Below are 17220 nucleotides of genomic sequence, written 5' to 3' on the forward strand. Positions count from 1 at the left end.
GTTTAGAGCCAATGAATGGCTGCCATGGAAAGGCCAGGAGCTCTTTAGTCCAGATGGACTTAGGTGTTCAAACAATAAGCCCTCTTTTTGTGAACAGTGAGCCTGCAGCACAGAGCAGGATGGGACTGGTTCAATGTCCCACAGAGGGCCAGGGGCAGGTCAGGACCCAACCTCCCAAATCCCATTACAAAAGAGGCTCTGCGTGGTGGGTTCGAATCCAGCCCAGGCCTGCCAAACAACAATGACAGCTGCAACCAAAAAATAGCAGGGCATTGTGGTAGGCACCTGTGATCCCAGCTACTTGGGAGGCAGAGGCAGGAGAATCGCTTAAGCCCAGGAGTTGGAGGTTGTGAGATGCGATGCCACAGCACTCTACCCAGGGCAACAACTTGAGGCTCTGTCTCAAAAAAAAAAAAAAAAAAAAGACAGAAAGAAAGAAAAGAGGCTCTCCGAAGCTCAGGTTGGGAGGCTCAGGGCTTCCCAACACCTGCCTGAATCCCAGAATTCAGAGCTGTGGCTAGGGAACCACCGGGATACACTGGCCTCACCAGGGTATCCTCATTGGATACGTAGTAGGCCTTATCTTCTGAGATAAGCCACAAGGCTCCTGTTACCTGGCTAGAATAGCACCAGGGGCCAAACTCTGTCAGGCAGTTTCACAGCTGCTTACCTGAACCTCAGGCCAATATTTCCAGGAAGGCAGAATCACCCCCACTCCCATATGAGGAAACAGAAGCTTGGAGAAGGGCTTGGTACCCAGCATGTAAATTCAGCCAATGAGTAAATAATTGAGTGAGCATACTCTCACAGTCTCCAAAATAACTAAGGGATGGTGCTGGATGTGACCAGATCTGACCCACACGTGCCTTCCCTAATTCGCTCACACAGCCAGTCCAGGACCTAAGCAGCCCTGGCATTTCCTGTTTCCTTCCCTCCTCCCTTTGGAGCATGACAAGGCCAGGTTCTCGTCACTTCACCTCCTCGGGCTGGTAAATCTCAATGCATCTTTCATAAATCGACTCAGATGACAGAGTTGCTGTCCCTCGTTGTGCCCCCAGCTCTTTGCACACTGGGCCCCCATACATGGCATTCATTCATCTTCTGGTCCACACCCGATCAGATGGTGAGCTCCATGAGGTCATGAGGGTGGCTAAGAGCTTCCGTCTGCAGCCCCAACACCAAATGGTGCTGGCGAAAGGATGGAGACAGGCTTGGCTGCTGAGGCACAGCACCTCCTGATAGCAACTCAGGCTGGAGCTGCAGGGTCTCATGACCCTCACCCAAAGGCATACTTTTCTGCAGCTTCTTTTCCTCTCTGATCACTGGGGCTTTTGCCACTTTATAGGGACAGCGGGGTTAGGGCCCTTCTTGGCCTGAGCTGACCACATTATGCAAACACTCGCTTGCCCCACCACTTTTTCTACTATGAGATTCATGCTGCCATGCATTGGCAAGCCCTCCAACCCACTCAACCCTTGGGGGTGAGAGAGGTGAGGGAGGCAGGTTCAGGAAGGGCAGGGGAGGGAAGAGCATCCTTTCCAGCCCTGTTTCTAGCATCACGGTGGACCAGAGAACCACCTCCTGCTGGTCCTGGGCCTCTGTACAGTTGGTGCCCCAGATCACTCTGAAGGGGTCCAGATCCTCTATCGAGATGGGGTGATGGCCTGAGAACAGGTCCTCACATGATCTTCTGCTGTTAGCTCCCCAAGGATTCTGGGGTGAGCCAACCAGATCCTCTCCAAGTCCAAGGCACTCTCCCTGGTGCTGAGAGGGCTGGCTTCTGACTACTCATAGCTGTGTTCCTCTCCAGGGAGACCCCTTAGGCAAAAGAAGCTGCTTTGCCCAAGGTAGTACCCCTCCCTCAGTTTGCATCTAGTGGCTGGTTGCTGTGGAGACACAAAGGCCGTGCCCCCTGGCCTTTATATGGGCCTGAAGGGCTCTCTGGACAATGTGCACCCACCAGGAGCCAGGTGTGACCAGTGACGGAGAATGCCTAAAATTCTTCCCAGAGCTCCCTTTCTGCAACTCAGAAAGGCCCAGTCTCAGCAAGTGCCATATTCCTGTGTGGCAGGAGGCAGCAACAGCCATCCCTTCCCCTGAGCCTGGGATTCCAGGAGAAGTGGGCTATTTGGGGTCAGAATCACCATAGGGATATTGCAGGCACTGGGGAGGTACAGCAGGTATCCTGGCCCAACTTGAGGGTGACAGCATCAAAGAAACAGAAATCTTACCTTTTATTGAGCACCATGTTCCCAAGCTTCAGGTCTCTGTGCACAATGTTTTTCTGGAAAACAACAGGCATGTCGTTAGCACCATAAATGTCAGAGATGGGTTAGGCGCATAAGATGTGTGCCCTCTAGGTATTTGAGAAAGCAGGAAAAACTCTATGTCTCTTTAGGCAGATGAGGACAATTCTATAGCCTCACTAACCATGTGTTGAACAGGATAAGATACATACCTGGTCAGTGTCTGTCCACTTGGAATGGAGCCTCACCTTTCTCCCTTCAGGGAATCTAGTAGTAAATGCCACTGGCCTCTTCCCCTGAGATGGGCTAGATGTGGGTCAGAGGTGAACTGCCACAACTCTGTGGCTAAGTATGCAAGCTTGACCCACAGAAGTGGTATGCTGAGAAGAGGCTCCGACTCCTCCAAAAAGCTCAGATGAGCTGTGGCCACCTAGGTAGATTTTTTTTTTTTGGTAGAGACAAAGTCTCAATTTATCACCCTTGGTAGAGTGCTGTGGCGTCACAAGGTCACAGCAACCTCCAGCTCCTGGGCTTAGGCGATTCTTTTGCCTCGGCATCCCTAGTAGATGGGACCACAGGCGCCCGCCACAACGCCTGGCTGTTTTTTTGTTGCAGTTTGGCCAGGGCTGGGTTTAAACCCACCACCCTCAGTATATGAGGCCGGTACCCTACCCACCGAGCCACAGGTAGATATTTTCAGTCATCACCAGCGATGATAGACTATAGTTTGGCCAATTGCCTGATGGGGAATTACTGCATGGGGTCTGCTGAGCTGTTTGGTCAGCCCCCAGCAAAAAAGAGGGCTGTGGCCTCTAGCATTGTGCCTCACCTGGTGTGGGCAACCCCAGCTGTAAAGCACACCTGGGTGAGGCACAGCAGAGCAGCAGCAGGAGGGTGGCTTTCCATGGGCCCTTGTAGGGAGCAGCAGGGGCAGGACCTCACCTGGTGCAGGGCCTCCACCACTCTCACTACGTCATAGAAGATGACCACGGTCTCCCGTTCACTGAGCCTTTTCTCCTTGATGACATAGTGCTGCAGGTTGATGAGGTCGGCGGTCTTGTCACTGAAGTCATGTGCACAGAGGCAGTCCAAGACCAGGCAGATGCGCTTCTTCATCTTCTTGACCATTCGGCTGGATTCTGTGTCCTCGACAACTTCACAGGTGCGGTCCTAGGAGGCAAAGGGGACAGAGCAGGGCTTGGCTGTGGACTTGGCAGGGCCAAAGTCAAGGGTTTGGGACTCTCCTCTACATGTGTGGGTGGCAGGAGACTGAGGCCTGGACAGCCCGGACTGTGGGGCCCCTTAGCTCAGCTTCCCATGCACCAAATGGCAGCCCAGCAAAGGACTGAGGTTAAAACATCTCAGGTAAAGCCTTCCTGCTCTGATCATAATACAGAGGATTTGGGTCTGGGCCCTCTTAGCCCAGTGTACAGGCAGCAAAACCTGGGCTCCTCCCCTCCCATGGCACTCCCAGATTCTAGCAATCACTAGAAGAACTCCTTCTAGCGTTTAAGATGGTGGAAGTTAAAGAGAGGTCTATCTTCGCAGGCTTCAAAGGTCACACAGTGTTCTATGTGTCCCTGACAAGAGTTTTCCTCATGGGCGCAACACTCCTGGACAGGCACATAGTGGTGGTTAAGAGCAGGGCTCTGACCCTGGACGGCTCAGTTCAGGCCCCAGCTCCACCTTATCTTACTTGTAGGTCCTGGGGCAGTTTGCTTTCCCTTACACATCTCTAGTTCCTTATCAGTTTCTCCTCACAGGTTGTGAAGAGAAGTAAATAAGATGACCATGTCCAGGGCTTAGGTCCTGCCACAGCTGGGGCTCAGGAAGTAGGTACTGCTACCAACACTGGCTATAAGCTTGAGGCCCATTTTTCTTGCCGAAAGGTATTTCAAGGGAGACAAAAAACAGAACAACATAGGGACTTTCTTTTTTTTTTTAAGAGACAGAGTCTCTCTTTGTCACCCTCGGTAGAATACCATGGCATCACAACTCACAGCAACTTCAAACTCTTGGGCTTAAGCAATTCTCTTACCTCAGTCTCCCGAGTAGCTGGGACTAAAGGTGCCCGCCACAACGCCTGGCTATTTTTTTGTTGCACTTTGGCTGGGGCTGGGTTTGAACCCACCACCCTCAGTATATGGGGCCAGCGCCCTACTCACTGAGCCACAGGCGCCACCCCAACTGGGGACTTTCCTCCTACCAACTTGAGGAGGCCCTTGATGTCATCCCAGAAGACTTACTATTCCCTCTAGGGAGCTTCAAGAGAATTGAATATCCACATTTCTCCCTAAAAGTGGGATCACACCTCTTATTCACTGTTCCTCTGAGGTTCTAGCACAGTGTCTGGCACATGGATGATAACAAACACTTCTGATCACCCAAGTTCTTTCATCCAAAATAACATGAACCAAGGCCAAGCTTCTGAAGATGTGAGAGACAAAATACTAAGAAATCACAAACACTCTCAATTTAATTTCACAAAAAGGAAATGCTCTAATTTTCAGAGTTGCCTAATAATACTCTGAGTTGCCTCTAATTGCAAATCTAAGAGCAAAGACCTCGGTGGGGTGTGTACAAGAGGGTAGGAGGCATCTTCCATTTGCTTTATTTCAGGAAATCAAGCTGACACGTTTCTGTTGCCTAAAAAGCAATGATGAAGAGAGTGTGCCAGCAGCAGCCCATGCTCCACACTCTCCTGCATCTCCCCAACCACATACGGGGGTAGGCACTGTTATCATTCACCCCATTTTACAGATGGGGAACTGAGGCCTAGAGACCTGACGTGACTGGTCACGCCAGCTAGGTTGGGGACTGCCAACATCAAATCCGGCATGCCCTGTCTGGCACCATACTGCCTCTGAAGTAGCAGATCCACCTCAGGGCTTGGCAGAAGCTCTGCTGAGGAGTGGGGCTGTTCCCGGGCCTGGCGGGAGGCCTCCTGGTCATTCTGAATCTGGTTCTTCATTTCTAGAAATGGGATTTCAGTTCTACCCCAAGGATGGCACTTTTCAGGTACAAGTTGCTTATTATTACCTTTCCTAAGGGAATGTCTGAGTTCAGGAGCCTGAAATGCCTCAGCAGGCAGAAGGAATACTGACACCAAAACAACCATGGGGGGTCTACAGGCAGGCATGGTGCCAGCCGCTCCTCACTGCCTTCTCTTCCACACTGGGCAGGCCAACTCCTGATGACACAGTTGTAAAGAGCCTGGGTCTCATTCTGTCACCCAGCCTGAAGTACTATGGCATAGTCATAGATCACTGTAGCTTCAAACTCCTGGGCTCATGTGATCCTCCTGCCTCAGTCTCCCAAGCAGCTGGGACTACAGGAGTGCACCATAATTCCTGGCTAATTTTCTTACTTTTTGTAGAGATGGGGTCTCACTATATCACTCAGGCTAGTCTTAGACTCCTGGTGTCAAACAATCTTATATCTCGAAGTGCTGGAATTACAGGCCTGAGCCACTATGCCTAGGCTTTTTAAAAAAAATTTTTTTTATTAAATGAAAGTATTCTTACAGAACATTTTAAATGACTTCCTGTTTTCTTCTTTTCTCAGAAAAGCAGCTCTTTAAAGAAAGCCGAGCTGCTGTAAGATGCAAACTGCATGCATTCCTGCTAGGCTGTGACCCATCACCACAGGAGCTACAAAGAGCTCTGCAGCAGCTAGGCTGGCCCCAGCCTGACCTCTAGCCCACCCCGCCCAGGAAGTCCTGATGTGGGGCAGGGACACCAGGGGGGTCATGTGTCATGAGCTGCTCAGAGTGTGGCTGTGGCCTGAGCAAGCACCAGTGCCTGAAGCAAGGGACTAGAGGATAGGCCACTCACCTGGAAGAGGCCGTGGTGGTGCACCACACCGTCCTGAGTGTGGAGGAGGGAGAGCAGCGAGTACTCTGTGTGCAGCAGCATCTTGCCTTGCCTCTCCTCTTGGCTCTCTATGCCTTGGTCCCCTCTCTCCTCAAGGGTCAGGATCTTTAGCAAAGCACAAAAATAAAACTGAAAAGCCAGGACACCTTACTTTACACAGAGGAATGATCAGACCAAGGTGGGGGTCAGGGAACTCATTGTAACTGTGACACATTTGTGCACAACAAACACCAAGTAATACTGCTTTTCTTTTTTTTGAGACAGAGTCTCACTTTGCCGCCCTTGGTAGAGTGCTTGGTAGAGTGCTGGGGCATCATAGCTCACAGCAACCTCAAAGTCTTGGGCTCACACAATTCTTTTGCCTCAGCCTCCTGAGAAGCTGCCTGGTGCAGGTGCCTGCCACAATGCCTGCCTATTTTTTTTTTCTTTTCTTTTCTTTTAGAGATAGGGTCTTGCTCTTGCTCAGGCTGGTCTTAAGCTCCTGAGTTCAGGAAATCCACCTGCCTCAGCCTCCAAAAGTGCTAGAATTACAGACATGAGCCACTGCGCCCATGCCTGCCCTTGAAACCACTTGTTTTTGAGACAGAGTCTCAGTATGTTGCCCTTGGTGGAGTGCCGGGGTGTCACAGTGATTCTCTTGCCTCTGTGTCCCTGGTAGCTGGGACTACAGGCACCTGCCATGACGCTGGCTATTTTTAGAGACAGGGTCTTGTTCTTGCTCAGGCTGGTCTCGAACTCCTGAGCTCAAGCAATCTGCTAGGATTGCAGGTGTGAACCACTGTGCCTGGCCTTGAAACCGCTTTTCTTTTTTTTTTCTTTTTATTTCTTTTTAATTTTTTTTTTTTTTTTTTGTAGAGACAGAGTCTCACCTTATCGCCCTTGGTAGAGTGTCGTGGCGTCACACAGCTCACAGCAACCTCCAAATCCCTGGGCTTAGGCGATTCTATTGCCTCAGCCTCCCAAGTAGCTGGGACTACAGGCGCCCGCCACAACACCCAGCTATTTTTTTGTTGCAGTTTGGCCAGGGCTGGGTTTGAACCCGCCACCCTCAGCATATGGGGCCAGCACCCCACCCGCTGAGCCACAGGCGCCGCCCGAAACCGCTTTTCTTAATGTGACAGCAATGTAACTTAGGCACAAAGCTCTTTAAGTCAGGAGTTGTTCCCTGTGTGAACCTGATTGCTTTGTGAGAAGAAACGATGCCTGGTCCTGTTAACAAGCAATGAAGATGTGAAGATGGGGGAAGGAGGAGTGGGCTGACAGCACTGGTCCCAGTCACAAGGTGCCCGTGCCCCTACACCTCACTCACCTTCAGCTGATAGAAGTCATCTGTGCCATCTTTCCTTGCCAGACACTGCACGATGCTTGGCACTGGTGAGTTGCCCAGTCGGGGACCTATGGTACAGAGAGCCACTGGCTTACTTTTCAGAGGCTCTCGCTATTGTGGAGCCAGATTACCACTTTTTTTTTTTTTTTTTTGAGACAGAGTCACACTCTGTTTATTGCCCAGGCTACAGTGCCATAGCATCAGCCTAGCTCATAGCAACCTCAAACTCCTGGATTCAAGCAATCTTCCTGCCTCAAGTAGGTGGGACTATAGGTACCCATCACAACCCCTAGCTAATTTTTCTATTTTTAGTAGAGATGGGGTCTTGCTGTTGCTCAGGAGGTATTAAACTCCTAAGCTCAAGTGATCCTCTGGTTGTGGCCTCCCAGAGTGCTGGAATTGCAGGGGACCATGTCAGGCTCCCACATGGTCTTTTGACTAGACCTTCTCTTCAGGAGTACACCACAGTTCATGCCTACTAGGCTGATCACCCTCCACCCCACCCCCTCCAGAAATGGAGGAGGATATGTGTGTATCTGCCTGAGGCACACTGGCTTCTTCAGGCACATTTCTCAAAGTGAAGTTTTCAATCGTGGGTGCATATGATGGAATCTCTGGAGAGCATCTGTTAAAAACAACAGATCTATGACTGACTACTAGTGGTCACAGGGATTCTAAAACAAAACAAGAGATTCTAGGCTGCAAACTGGACCCTCTGAATTGCAACACCAGGGTGAGGATCCTGGAAACTACAGCTTTAACAGTTCCCCTGAGATTATTGTATAGCTGCCTGGCCTCTGTCCAAGTGCCAGCTTTAAGACCTCCTGTACTTCTAGAAATGCCGAGTCTTGTTGTCCTGTGACAGTATCTGCCTGGGCTTTCAGAGTGGAAATCCGACCGTGTCTCAGCACCATAGCTCTGCGAAAAACACTCACAGAGCTCCACTGCTCTTAATATACCAGCCAAACTCATTTCTTTGGCTTCCGAGGCCTTGCATGATTTGGTTCCTGCCCATCTTTCTAAATGTGTAGGTTCTATGCCTGTCCCCTGCCATATGGTGGCTCTAGTGGGCTCCTAATCCCTGACATGGGAGGCCCTTTCCTGCCTCGGGCCTCTGCACTTACTGTTTCTTCTATCTGGAATGCTCCCCTGCTTTTCGCACAGCTGTTCCTTCTCATCTTTGGGCTCAGATGTCACTTCCTCATAGAGACCTTTCCTGCCCTTCTCATTCTGACACCATCTTGCTAACTTCTTTCAAGGCACTTGCACCACTGATGATGATCTGGTATGTTGTTTCAACTCCCCATTTCTTTCTTTTTTGGCCACGGCTGGGTTTGAACCCACCGCCTCTGGTATATGGGGCTGGCACCCTACTCCTTTGAGCCACAGGCACTGCCCTCAACTCCCCATTTCTTTTTCCAACTGGAATGTTGTGCAAGGGTGGGAACTTGCCTGACTCATTGCTGCATCCCTGGCAAACAGCATAGGCCTGGTGTGTAGTAGGTACCATTAACTATGTGCTGAATGACTGGAGCTCTCACTATCCTGTGCCCATAAAGTCCAAAATGCTCTCCCAAAACAAAACTCATACCTAACTCTGGCTGCCTGGAGGGTCAGGTCCTCAGAGCCCATACCATCTACAACCCTGACCATAAGCAATCTGGACCCACCAGTCCTTAGGCGTCATACACAAAGACCCTGCTGTTCCACTAGTTAACTGGGAACATATAATTCCACAAGACCTCTGGTCAATTTTACAAGAAGTTTGGGGGGCTATACAAAATGCTTTGTGAAATTAAAATCATGCGACCCAAGAATGGTCTAAGCAGTGTTTTGGGCAATAGATCTTGGGTTCTAATGCAGCTATGTGCCTCCTGTAGTACATCAGCATTCTAGGGACACATGTAGGATCTTCCAGGGAAAGAGGCAAAGGCCAGCTATCAGTGAGACTGATCAGAGAGGCTGGTGTAGCTATAACAAAACTGTCCCCCTTTGATGCAGAGTGATCTAAGCCCTGGGTCTTAAGTAGAAATAAATACAGTCAATTTACTTTTGTTTTTCTTTATTTTGAGACAGAGTCTCACTATGTTGCCCTTGGTAGAGTGCTGTGGCATCATAGCTCACAGCAACCTCAAATTCTTGGGCTTAAGTGATTCTCTTGCCTCAGCCTCCCAAGTAGCTGGGACTACAGCTGCCCACCACAACGCCCAGCTATTTTTTTCTTTTTTTTTTGGTTGTAGATGTTAGTTGTTTGGCAGGCCAGAGCTGGATTCAAACCTGCCATCTCCAGTGTATGTAGCTGGCACCCTAGCCACTGAGCTACAAGCGCCGAGCCTAAATATACTCCATTAAAGCAATGAAGCAAAGGACCAGGCTGAGAGCTGGTCAGGACCCCACATTACTGGGGGTGGTCACCTCACTCTGGATGTCTGCCTGCCAGATGAGAGAACTGAAGGGCTCTGCACCTGTCCCTGCCCCCCAGCATGCCATTCCCCAAGGGTTAGAGGCTTACCAAGGATGAATGGTCCAGCTCTCTTTGCATTATTTCCAGAGATCCCGCTTCCTAGCGCCTTCGCCCTGGCCGACGTTTCCCCAGCTCCTCTGTCTGATGCTCTCCGCTTCATTCTCAGCTCTGGGTAAGGCAGAAAAGACCCCTACTCACTAAGTCAGAGAAATGACTCCTTATGCATGCTAACCCAGCCTGCAAGTCTTTAACTTGGGATGTGCCACACAGTTGCTGCTGCTCCGACACAGCCACCACCTCCTCCCCCTCTCGGAGGAGCATCCAACATTCCTAGTGACAAGGAACCACAGCTCCTGTCCCTGGGATTACTTAGATGGTGAAAGTGGATGTCCTCTAAGGCAGTAAATACAGGCTACAGAGGTGAGGGGCCAGCATGCTGCTGCTAAGGAACCAGTCAGATTCAGAGAGGAGACAACTGGGCTTTGTGCAGGTGCAAAAGCCAAACAAGAGCCCAAAGGTATCACCAGAGAGGTAGAGAGAAGGAACCCTGAAGCGACTGTTCCCAAATGAAACCTTCCCTCCAATACTTATAGCCAAATGGCTTGAAGGGCCATTCCTGGGCCATCTCTGGGGAGTGGGCCCCCAAAAGGGAAGCTATGAATGATGCTTCTTATGAGAACTGCTGCCCTAAGGACCTCCTCTCCCCAACTCTCTGCCTCTCAGGTCTTCTCAGATGAAAGAAACTCAGGCTGGTGCAGTGGCTCACACCTGTAATTATAGCATTCTGGGAGGCCGAGGCGAGTGGATTGCTTAAGCTCACAGGTTTGAGACCATCTAAGCCAGAGAGAGAACCCCATCTCTAAAAATACAAAATACTGAGGTTTTTTGGTTAGGGCATGGGCTACATACACCAGGGCTGGTGGGTTCAAACCTGGCCCGGGTCTGCTAAACAACAATGACAACCTCAAAAAAAAAAAAAAAAAAAAATAGCTGGGCCTTGCGGTGGGTACCTATAATACCAGCTACTTGGGAGGGTGAGGCAAGAGAATTGCTTAAGCCCAAGAGTTTGAGGTTGCTGTGAGCTGTGATGCCACAGCACTCTACCAAGGGCAACACACTAAGACTCTGCCTCAAAAAAATAACAAATAAATAAATAAGCTTGGGGCCCGTAGCTCAGTGAGTAGGGCACCGACCACATACACTGAAGGTGGCCAGTTCGAGCCCAGCCTGAGCCTGCTAAAACAACAATGACAACTGCAACCAAAAAATAGTCAGGCGTTATGTCGGGTGCCTGTAGTCCCAGCTACTCAGGAGGCTAAGGCAAGAGAATCGCTTTAGCCCAAGAGTTTGAGGTTGCTGTGAGCTGTGACACCATGGCACTCTACCAAGGACGACACAGGGAGATTCTGTCTCCAAAAAAATAAAAATAAATAAATAAATAAAAATAAAAATTGTTCACTTATAAGACTAAAGAAATACTCTGTCTTGATATAGGTTCTGAGTCTCACTCTCCCAGATGGGACTACAAATCGGCACAGCCATCTGGGAGCAACCTGGTAGTGTGAATCAAATACCTTTAAAAACAAGTGCCCTCGGGCGGCGTCTGTAGCCAGTGGGCAGGGCGCCGGCCCCATATTCCGAGGATGGTGGGTTCAAACCCAGCCCCGGCCAAACTGCAACAAAAAATAGCTGGGCATTGTTACAGGTGCCTGTAGTTCCAGATACTTAGGAGGCTGAGGCAAGAGAATCGCCTAAGCCCAGGAGCTGGATGTTGCTGTGAACTGTGATACCACAGCACTCTACCAAGGGCAATAAAGTAAGACTCTGTTTCTAAAAGAAATAAAAAATAAAAAATAAAAACAAGTGCCCAGCTTGGTGCCTGTAGGTCAGTGGTTAGGGTGCCAGCCACACGCATCAAGGCTGGTGGGTTTAAACCTGGCCCGGGACAGCTAAACAATGACAACTGCAACCAAAAAATAGCCGGGTATTGTGGGTGCCTGTAGTCCCAGCTACTTGGGAGGTTGAGGCAAGAGAATCCCTTAAGCCCAAGAGTTTGAGGTTGCTATGAGCTGTGACACCATGGCACTCTACCAAGGGCGACATAGTGAGACTCTGTCTCAAAAAGAGAAAATAAATAAATAAAAATAAAATAAACTGAAAAGTAGGATAGATGATACAATACAAGTCTAGTTCATCTACTAGGCTCTCCTCCCATCAATCCCAATTTATTTTCAGAGCTGTGCCACTGAGGAGCAGAGCGGCTAGAGTAACGAGAACCATGTCATTCATAGGGCCCAAACAGTCCTCAGATAAATGCAGGAGGCACAATTAGGCCCAGCTGGGCCTTCTGCCAAAGAGGCTCATGCTGAAAGCAGATTCAGTGTCATTCATATAAAAGCAGAGAAAAATGAAACCAATTCCAGAAATACATTTAAAAACTGGGCAGTAATGTGTCTGGCATAATGTTCCCACTCCTTGCTTCTGGGATAACTCCTAGGCATCCCTCTCAAGTTAAGTATCAAGATATCATTTCAGAGAAGCTTCCCTTGCCTTGATCACCCTATGAACAGTGGGTCCTGGTTAGACTCACTCAGAGTATCCTCCAATGTCCTTCGTAGCACTTTCTAGATTTTTTTTTTGAGATAGAGTTTCACTTTGTCACCCTTGGTAGAGTGCTATGGCATCACAGCTCACAGCAACCTCCAACTCCTGGGCTTAGGCGATTCTCTTGCCTCAGCCTCCTGAATAGCTGGGCTATAGGTGCCCGCCACAATGTCTGGCTATTTTTTTGTTGCAGTTTGGCCAGGGCTGGGTTTGAACCTGCCACTCTCGGTATATGGGGCTGGCGTCTTACCTACTGAGCCACAGGCGCCACCCAGCACTTTCCAGATTTTATAATGATGTACTTATTGGTGTGTTTATATGATTAATATCTGCTCCCCACCACTAGAAAAATTCTACCTCTGCTAAAAATTCCGAGAGAAAAAAATGTATAAATTTATATTAAAAATATATTAAATTTATGTATTTTGTATATTAAAAACATATATATATTGGCTTTGTGTCTGTAGCTCAGTGGTTAGGGCACCAGCCACATGCAGCAGGGCTGGTGGGTTTGAACCCAGCCCGGGCCTGCTAAACAAACAACAACAACAAAAAAATAGGCAGGCATTGTGGCGGGCGCCTGTAGTCCCAGCTACTCGAGAGGCTGAGGCAAGAGAATCACTTGAGCCCACGAGTTTGAGGGTTGCTGTGAGCTGTAATACCATGACACTCTACCAAGGGTGACATAGCAAGACTCTGTCTCAAACAAAAATTAAAAAAACAAACAAACATGGGCGGCGCCTGTGGCTCAGTCGGTAGGGCGCCGGCCCCATATACCGAGGGTGGCGGGTTCAAACCCAGCCCCGGCCAAACTGCAACCAAAAAATAGCCGGGCGTTGTGGCGGGCGCCTGTGGTCCCAGCTACTCGGGAGGCTGAGGCAAGAGAATGGCTTAAGCCCAGGAGTTGGAGGTTGCTGTGAGCTGTGTGAGGCCACGGCACTCTACCGAGGGCCATAAAAGTGAGACTCTGTCTCTACAAACAAACAAACAAACAAACAAACAAACAAACAAAAAATATATATATATATATGCGCCATTGCACCCCCGTGCCTGGCTCCACAGATACTCCATCAATGAATGGGTGCCTCCCCTCCTCTGGTAATGGTCATTACCAGGGTCAGTGGCTCTGTGCCTGTCCTGAGTTGCCTGCTGCCCACGGCTCCTGGTAGTAAGTTGGTATCACTAATAGTCTTACCCTGTTCCTATCTTTCCTGGAACACTAAGTCTCCTCCTCTCTTTCTCAGTTCCCTGGAGAACACAGAACCGTGTCACATCACACCTGTGTAGATGCTGCCTGTGCGCCTACACATAGGCATGGTCTAGACAAGAGTTTGCTGAAAGCAGCTGCAGCACAGACAATGAGTGGGCTCAGCCTGACCCTACCCACCCCACTCACGATTCCACTCAAGCAAACAGCACGGGAACTGCTCCAAGATGCAGGCAGACAGACAGGCAGGGAGAGGACAGAGATGCTGGCAGGAGAGGTTGCCTCCCTTTCTTGAATATCCCTTCCTGCTATCCAGAGGTAACTGAAGCAAAGGAAGTGGTGTGAAGAGGCAGGTCCAGAAAACTGGAAGCTGCTGCAGGTTCACCAGTAGGGGACAGACCACTGCTGATTGTACAGGGACAAGCTGCCCCACCCTTAACTCATCGGGATATGCATCCCTCCAGAGACATGCCTGCAAATGGCCCAAATCCTCCCACTGGGGAGGCCTGCTGGGAGGCAGTCTGGTTCCCCAGTGGGATCTGTGATGAGGAATTCCAGTCTCAGAAAGACACGGGGCTCAGGCCCCTCCAGAGATACTTGGTCCCCAGGCTGGGGTAAAGGGTGCTAGCCCAGTCTGGCTCTCGTGCAGCTATTTGCCTGCTGTTTCCTGTGATTACTGCTCAGCTCTCCAGGAATTCAAGAATCCTAGCTTAGAAGTCTTTGAATCTGTCAACTCTTCCATGTTCTATCCTCACAAGTTGGCACCAACCTGAACTCAACAAGTTGAGTGAGGCAATAAGAGTGAGGGGTGGAGACCAGAAGAGAGGCACAAGAACCTAGCTTGGTACCCTGCCTTCAGCAGGCTGCCGTTGTGTTCCTTAACTCTGGAAGCAGGGGCTTCTATTGCTTTGGCACTCCTGAGGAGTGAGTATAGGCCTCTGCATGCCATGGCAGGCACACAGTGGAAGACACCTGATCCCTTTCAATTTGGGACCAGGGCCACCTCACCCTAAAGCTTCTGTGCAATATGAGTCCAGCTCTCCTAGCAGGGCCACAAAGGCCGGGCCATCAGAGACATAAGAGTTCTAAGGCTCAGAGTCCAGTGGTATAGTGTGATAGGGTATAGAGAGCTAGGTGGGTACAACCAGGTGGGGCACCGTACAGTAGAGCATGGTTCAACGGGGGGACACATCACCAACCTCCAAAGGAGGGAGGTGAGCTGCAGAGAAAGATGGTACCGAGCAAATGAAACCAGTCACCGTGCTCCCTAGGCTCAGTCTATCCTAAGCTCCACCCAACTACAGAGCAGCTGAAGCCCGGTCAAAGCATGGAGGCCTACCACTGGCACTCAGAAGTATCCCTGCAGGCATCTGCAAGTGAGCACACATGCACTGGCAACTACCTACTTGGGGCACAGTAAAGGACTGTCAGGACAATGAGCCCACCAACCTCCCTGGATAGGTCCATCATCATACTCCAGTTGGAGGTAAAGTATGGTGGTGGGGAGGAGTCTGGAATTAAGACCTGGTGCAAAATCTCTTAGAGCAGGGCTGGGGAGGAAGGCAGAGCACATATACCTTGCTGTAAAACTTCTACTGTTAAAGGACATAGCTTGTGGGTGTGGGTATTTTTTTTAGAGACAGAGTTTCACTTTATGGCCCTCGGTAGAGTGCCGTGGCCTCACACAGCTCACAGCAACCTCCAACTCCTGGGCTTAAGCAATTCTCTTGCCTCAGCCTCCCGAGTAGCTGGGACTACAGGCGCCCGCCACAACGCCCGGCTATTTTTTGGTTGCAGTTCAGCCGGGGCTTGAACGCGCCAACCTTGGTATATGGGGTCAGCGCCTTACCGACTGAGCGACAGGCTCAAGAGTGTGGGCATTTTTTGAAACAAATGAACAGCACAGTTAAAAGATCTGTAACATTCACTGTGTGTAAATACATCTCAATTAAAAAAAAAAAAAAAAAGCGAGCAGTAACCTTACCCAAATAGTCAAAGTTAATGAGTTCATGTCACTAGTAAACAGAACAAATGGACATCACAGGCCTTCTGCCTTCTGATATGAACTTAATAAAGACACATTACTTATGCTACTCTTTTTTCCACGAAACTGTATAACCCGAATCTAATCTTGAGACAAACTCAAATTGAGGGCTGTTCAACATAATGAGCCCGTGCTTCAAAAATATCAATGTCAGATAGTTAAGAAAAACTGAAGAACTATTCTAGATTAGAGGAGACTACACAATAAATAAATGCAACATGGAGGAAAAAAGTTACATGCTGAAATGTTTCGAGGTAAAGGGTCACAATGTCTGTAACTTACTCTCAGGTCCCTCGCTCGAGGCAGAGGAGAAAGTCCAACCTGCTGGAATAGCTCCCAAGACCTGATCCACAGGTTCAAGAAACCTGCTTGTGGGTACACAGTCCACAGTGGCAGAACTTGGAATCTCCTACATGCTGGGCAGAGCCAGCCTGGCATGAACAGGGTTCAGGCTTGTGTGGCCCCCTCTCCTAAACACTGCTAAAGGAGTGGTGGGAAAGAGGCCTCCATGCGATCACTGGGTCTGCCACCTGGTGGCACGTTTCCGCAGCATATCTTCAGAGGGCCTCTTGGCACCCGGTGCAGGATGGGGCAGGGGGCACTGCACTCATGGGAAGAGCCAGGCTCAGCTACCTGTATAATTGGGGAGGGGCAAACTGAAGCCAGCAGCCTGCAGAATCTCCATCTTGGGCTGTGGAGGTCTTCCAAGGGTTTCCATGGTCTTCAGGAAGAAACTCAAGCTCCTCAGTGAGCCTGAGCAGACCCAGGCTACCTCTCCAGCTTCACTGCCCTTATATGCACCCTACATCCACCCATACCAGATGACTCACAGTTCCCTGAGTATGCCTTGCCCTGCCCTTCTCTCCCTGGCTGGCTTGTCTTTCTCCCTCAGTCCTCACTGAAGTGTCACCTTCTGTAGCAAGTCTTTACACAAATCCTCTTGCCAGAGCTGGCTGTTCCTCCTCCAACTCCCAGTGCACCTGAGCACACCTCTGTCCCCTCCCACAGTGCTGTAAACACTGGCTGTGGGCTCCTCGGAGGGACGCACCCAAATCCATCTCTGCTTCCCTCACCCAGCCCAGTGCCTGACAAACTGCTGAAAGAGAAAACAATGTGTGACTCTTAGGCAGCTCTAAGGCAATAAAGTCCCCACTGGGGCATGAGACAGAGAAAGCTAGATAAAGAGGAACAAGATGTGGTTCACAGGCAAACTGCCCAAGAAGAGGCCCAGGATTGAGTGGGTCCCTGAAGAAAGTACAGATGGTCACACTAGCCAGCATCTGCCAGTTCATGGTAGAAGGTACGGTGTGACGGCTGCAGGTAACTGGACTGCACTGGTGTTAGGATGGTTTGTCCAGGCAAAGTCCCATGTCTGAAATGCATGGGGCAGGATGGGGTCTAAGCTGGCTGATCACCAGGGGTTGTGCTTACACAGCCTTTGCTGCTGAAGGAATTA

The 17220-nt window shown here is 49.9% G+C and overlaps 1 protein-coding gene across 2 annotated transcripts in view; it reads right to left on the minus strand.

Moving 5' to 3' along the window:
* STK40 (serine/threonine kinase 40) overlaps positions 1 to 17220 on the minus strand; it is a 51591-nt gene that overhangs the window by 15721 nt on the left and 18650 nt on the right. For both annotated transcript variants that reach the window (XM_053576381.1, XM_053576380.1), the window contains 5 exons: positions 9958 to 10077; positions 7428 to 7513; positions 6080 to 6223; positions 3189 to 3416; positions 2232 to 2284 (listed from right to left, as the gene is read on the minus strand). In XM_053576381.1, the coding sequence (XP_053432356.1) occupies positions 2232 to 2284; positions 3189 to 3416; positions 6080 to 6223; positions 7428 to 7513; positions 9958 to 10069 (623 nt within the window). In that variant the 5' untranslated portion in view covers positions 10070 to 10077. The remainder of the gene's footprint in view (positions 1 to 2231; positions 2285 to 3188; positions 3417 to 6079; positions 6224 to 7427; positions 7514 to 9957; positions 10078 to 17220) is intronic.

Source organism: Nycticebus coucang, chromosome 22 (assembly GCF_027406575.1).
Source record: "Nycticebus coucang isolate mNycCou1 chromosome 22, mNycCou1.pri, whole genome shotgun sequence".
Lineage (NCBI taxonomy): Eukaryota > Metazoa > Chordata > Mammalia > Primates > Lorisidae > Nycticebus > Nycticebus coucang.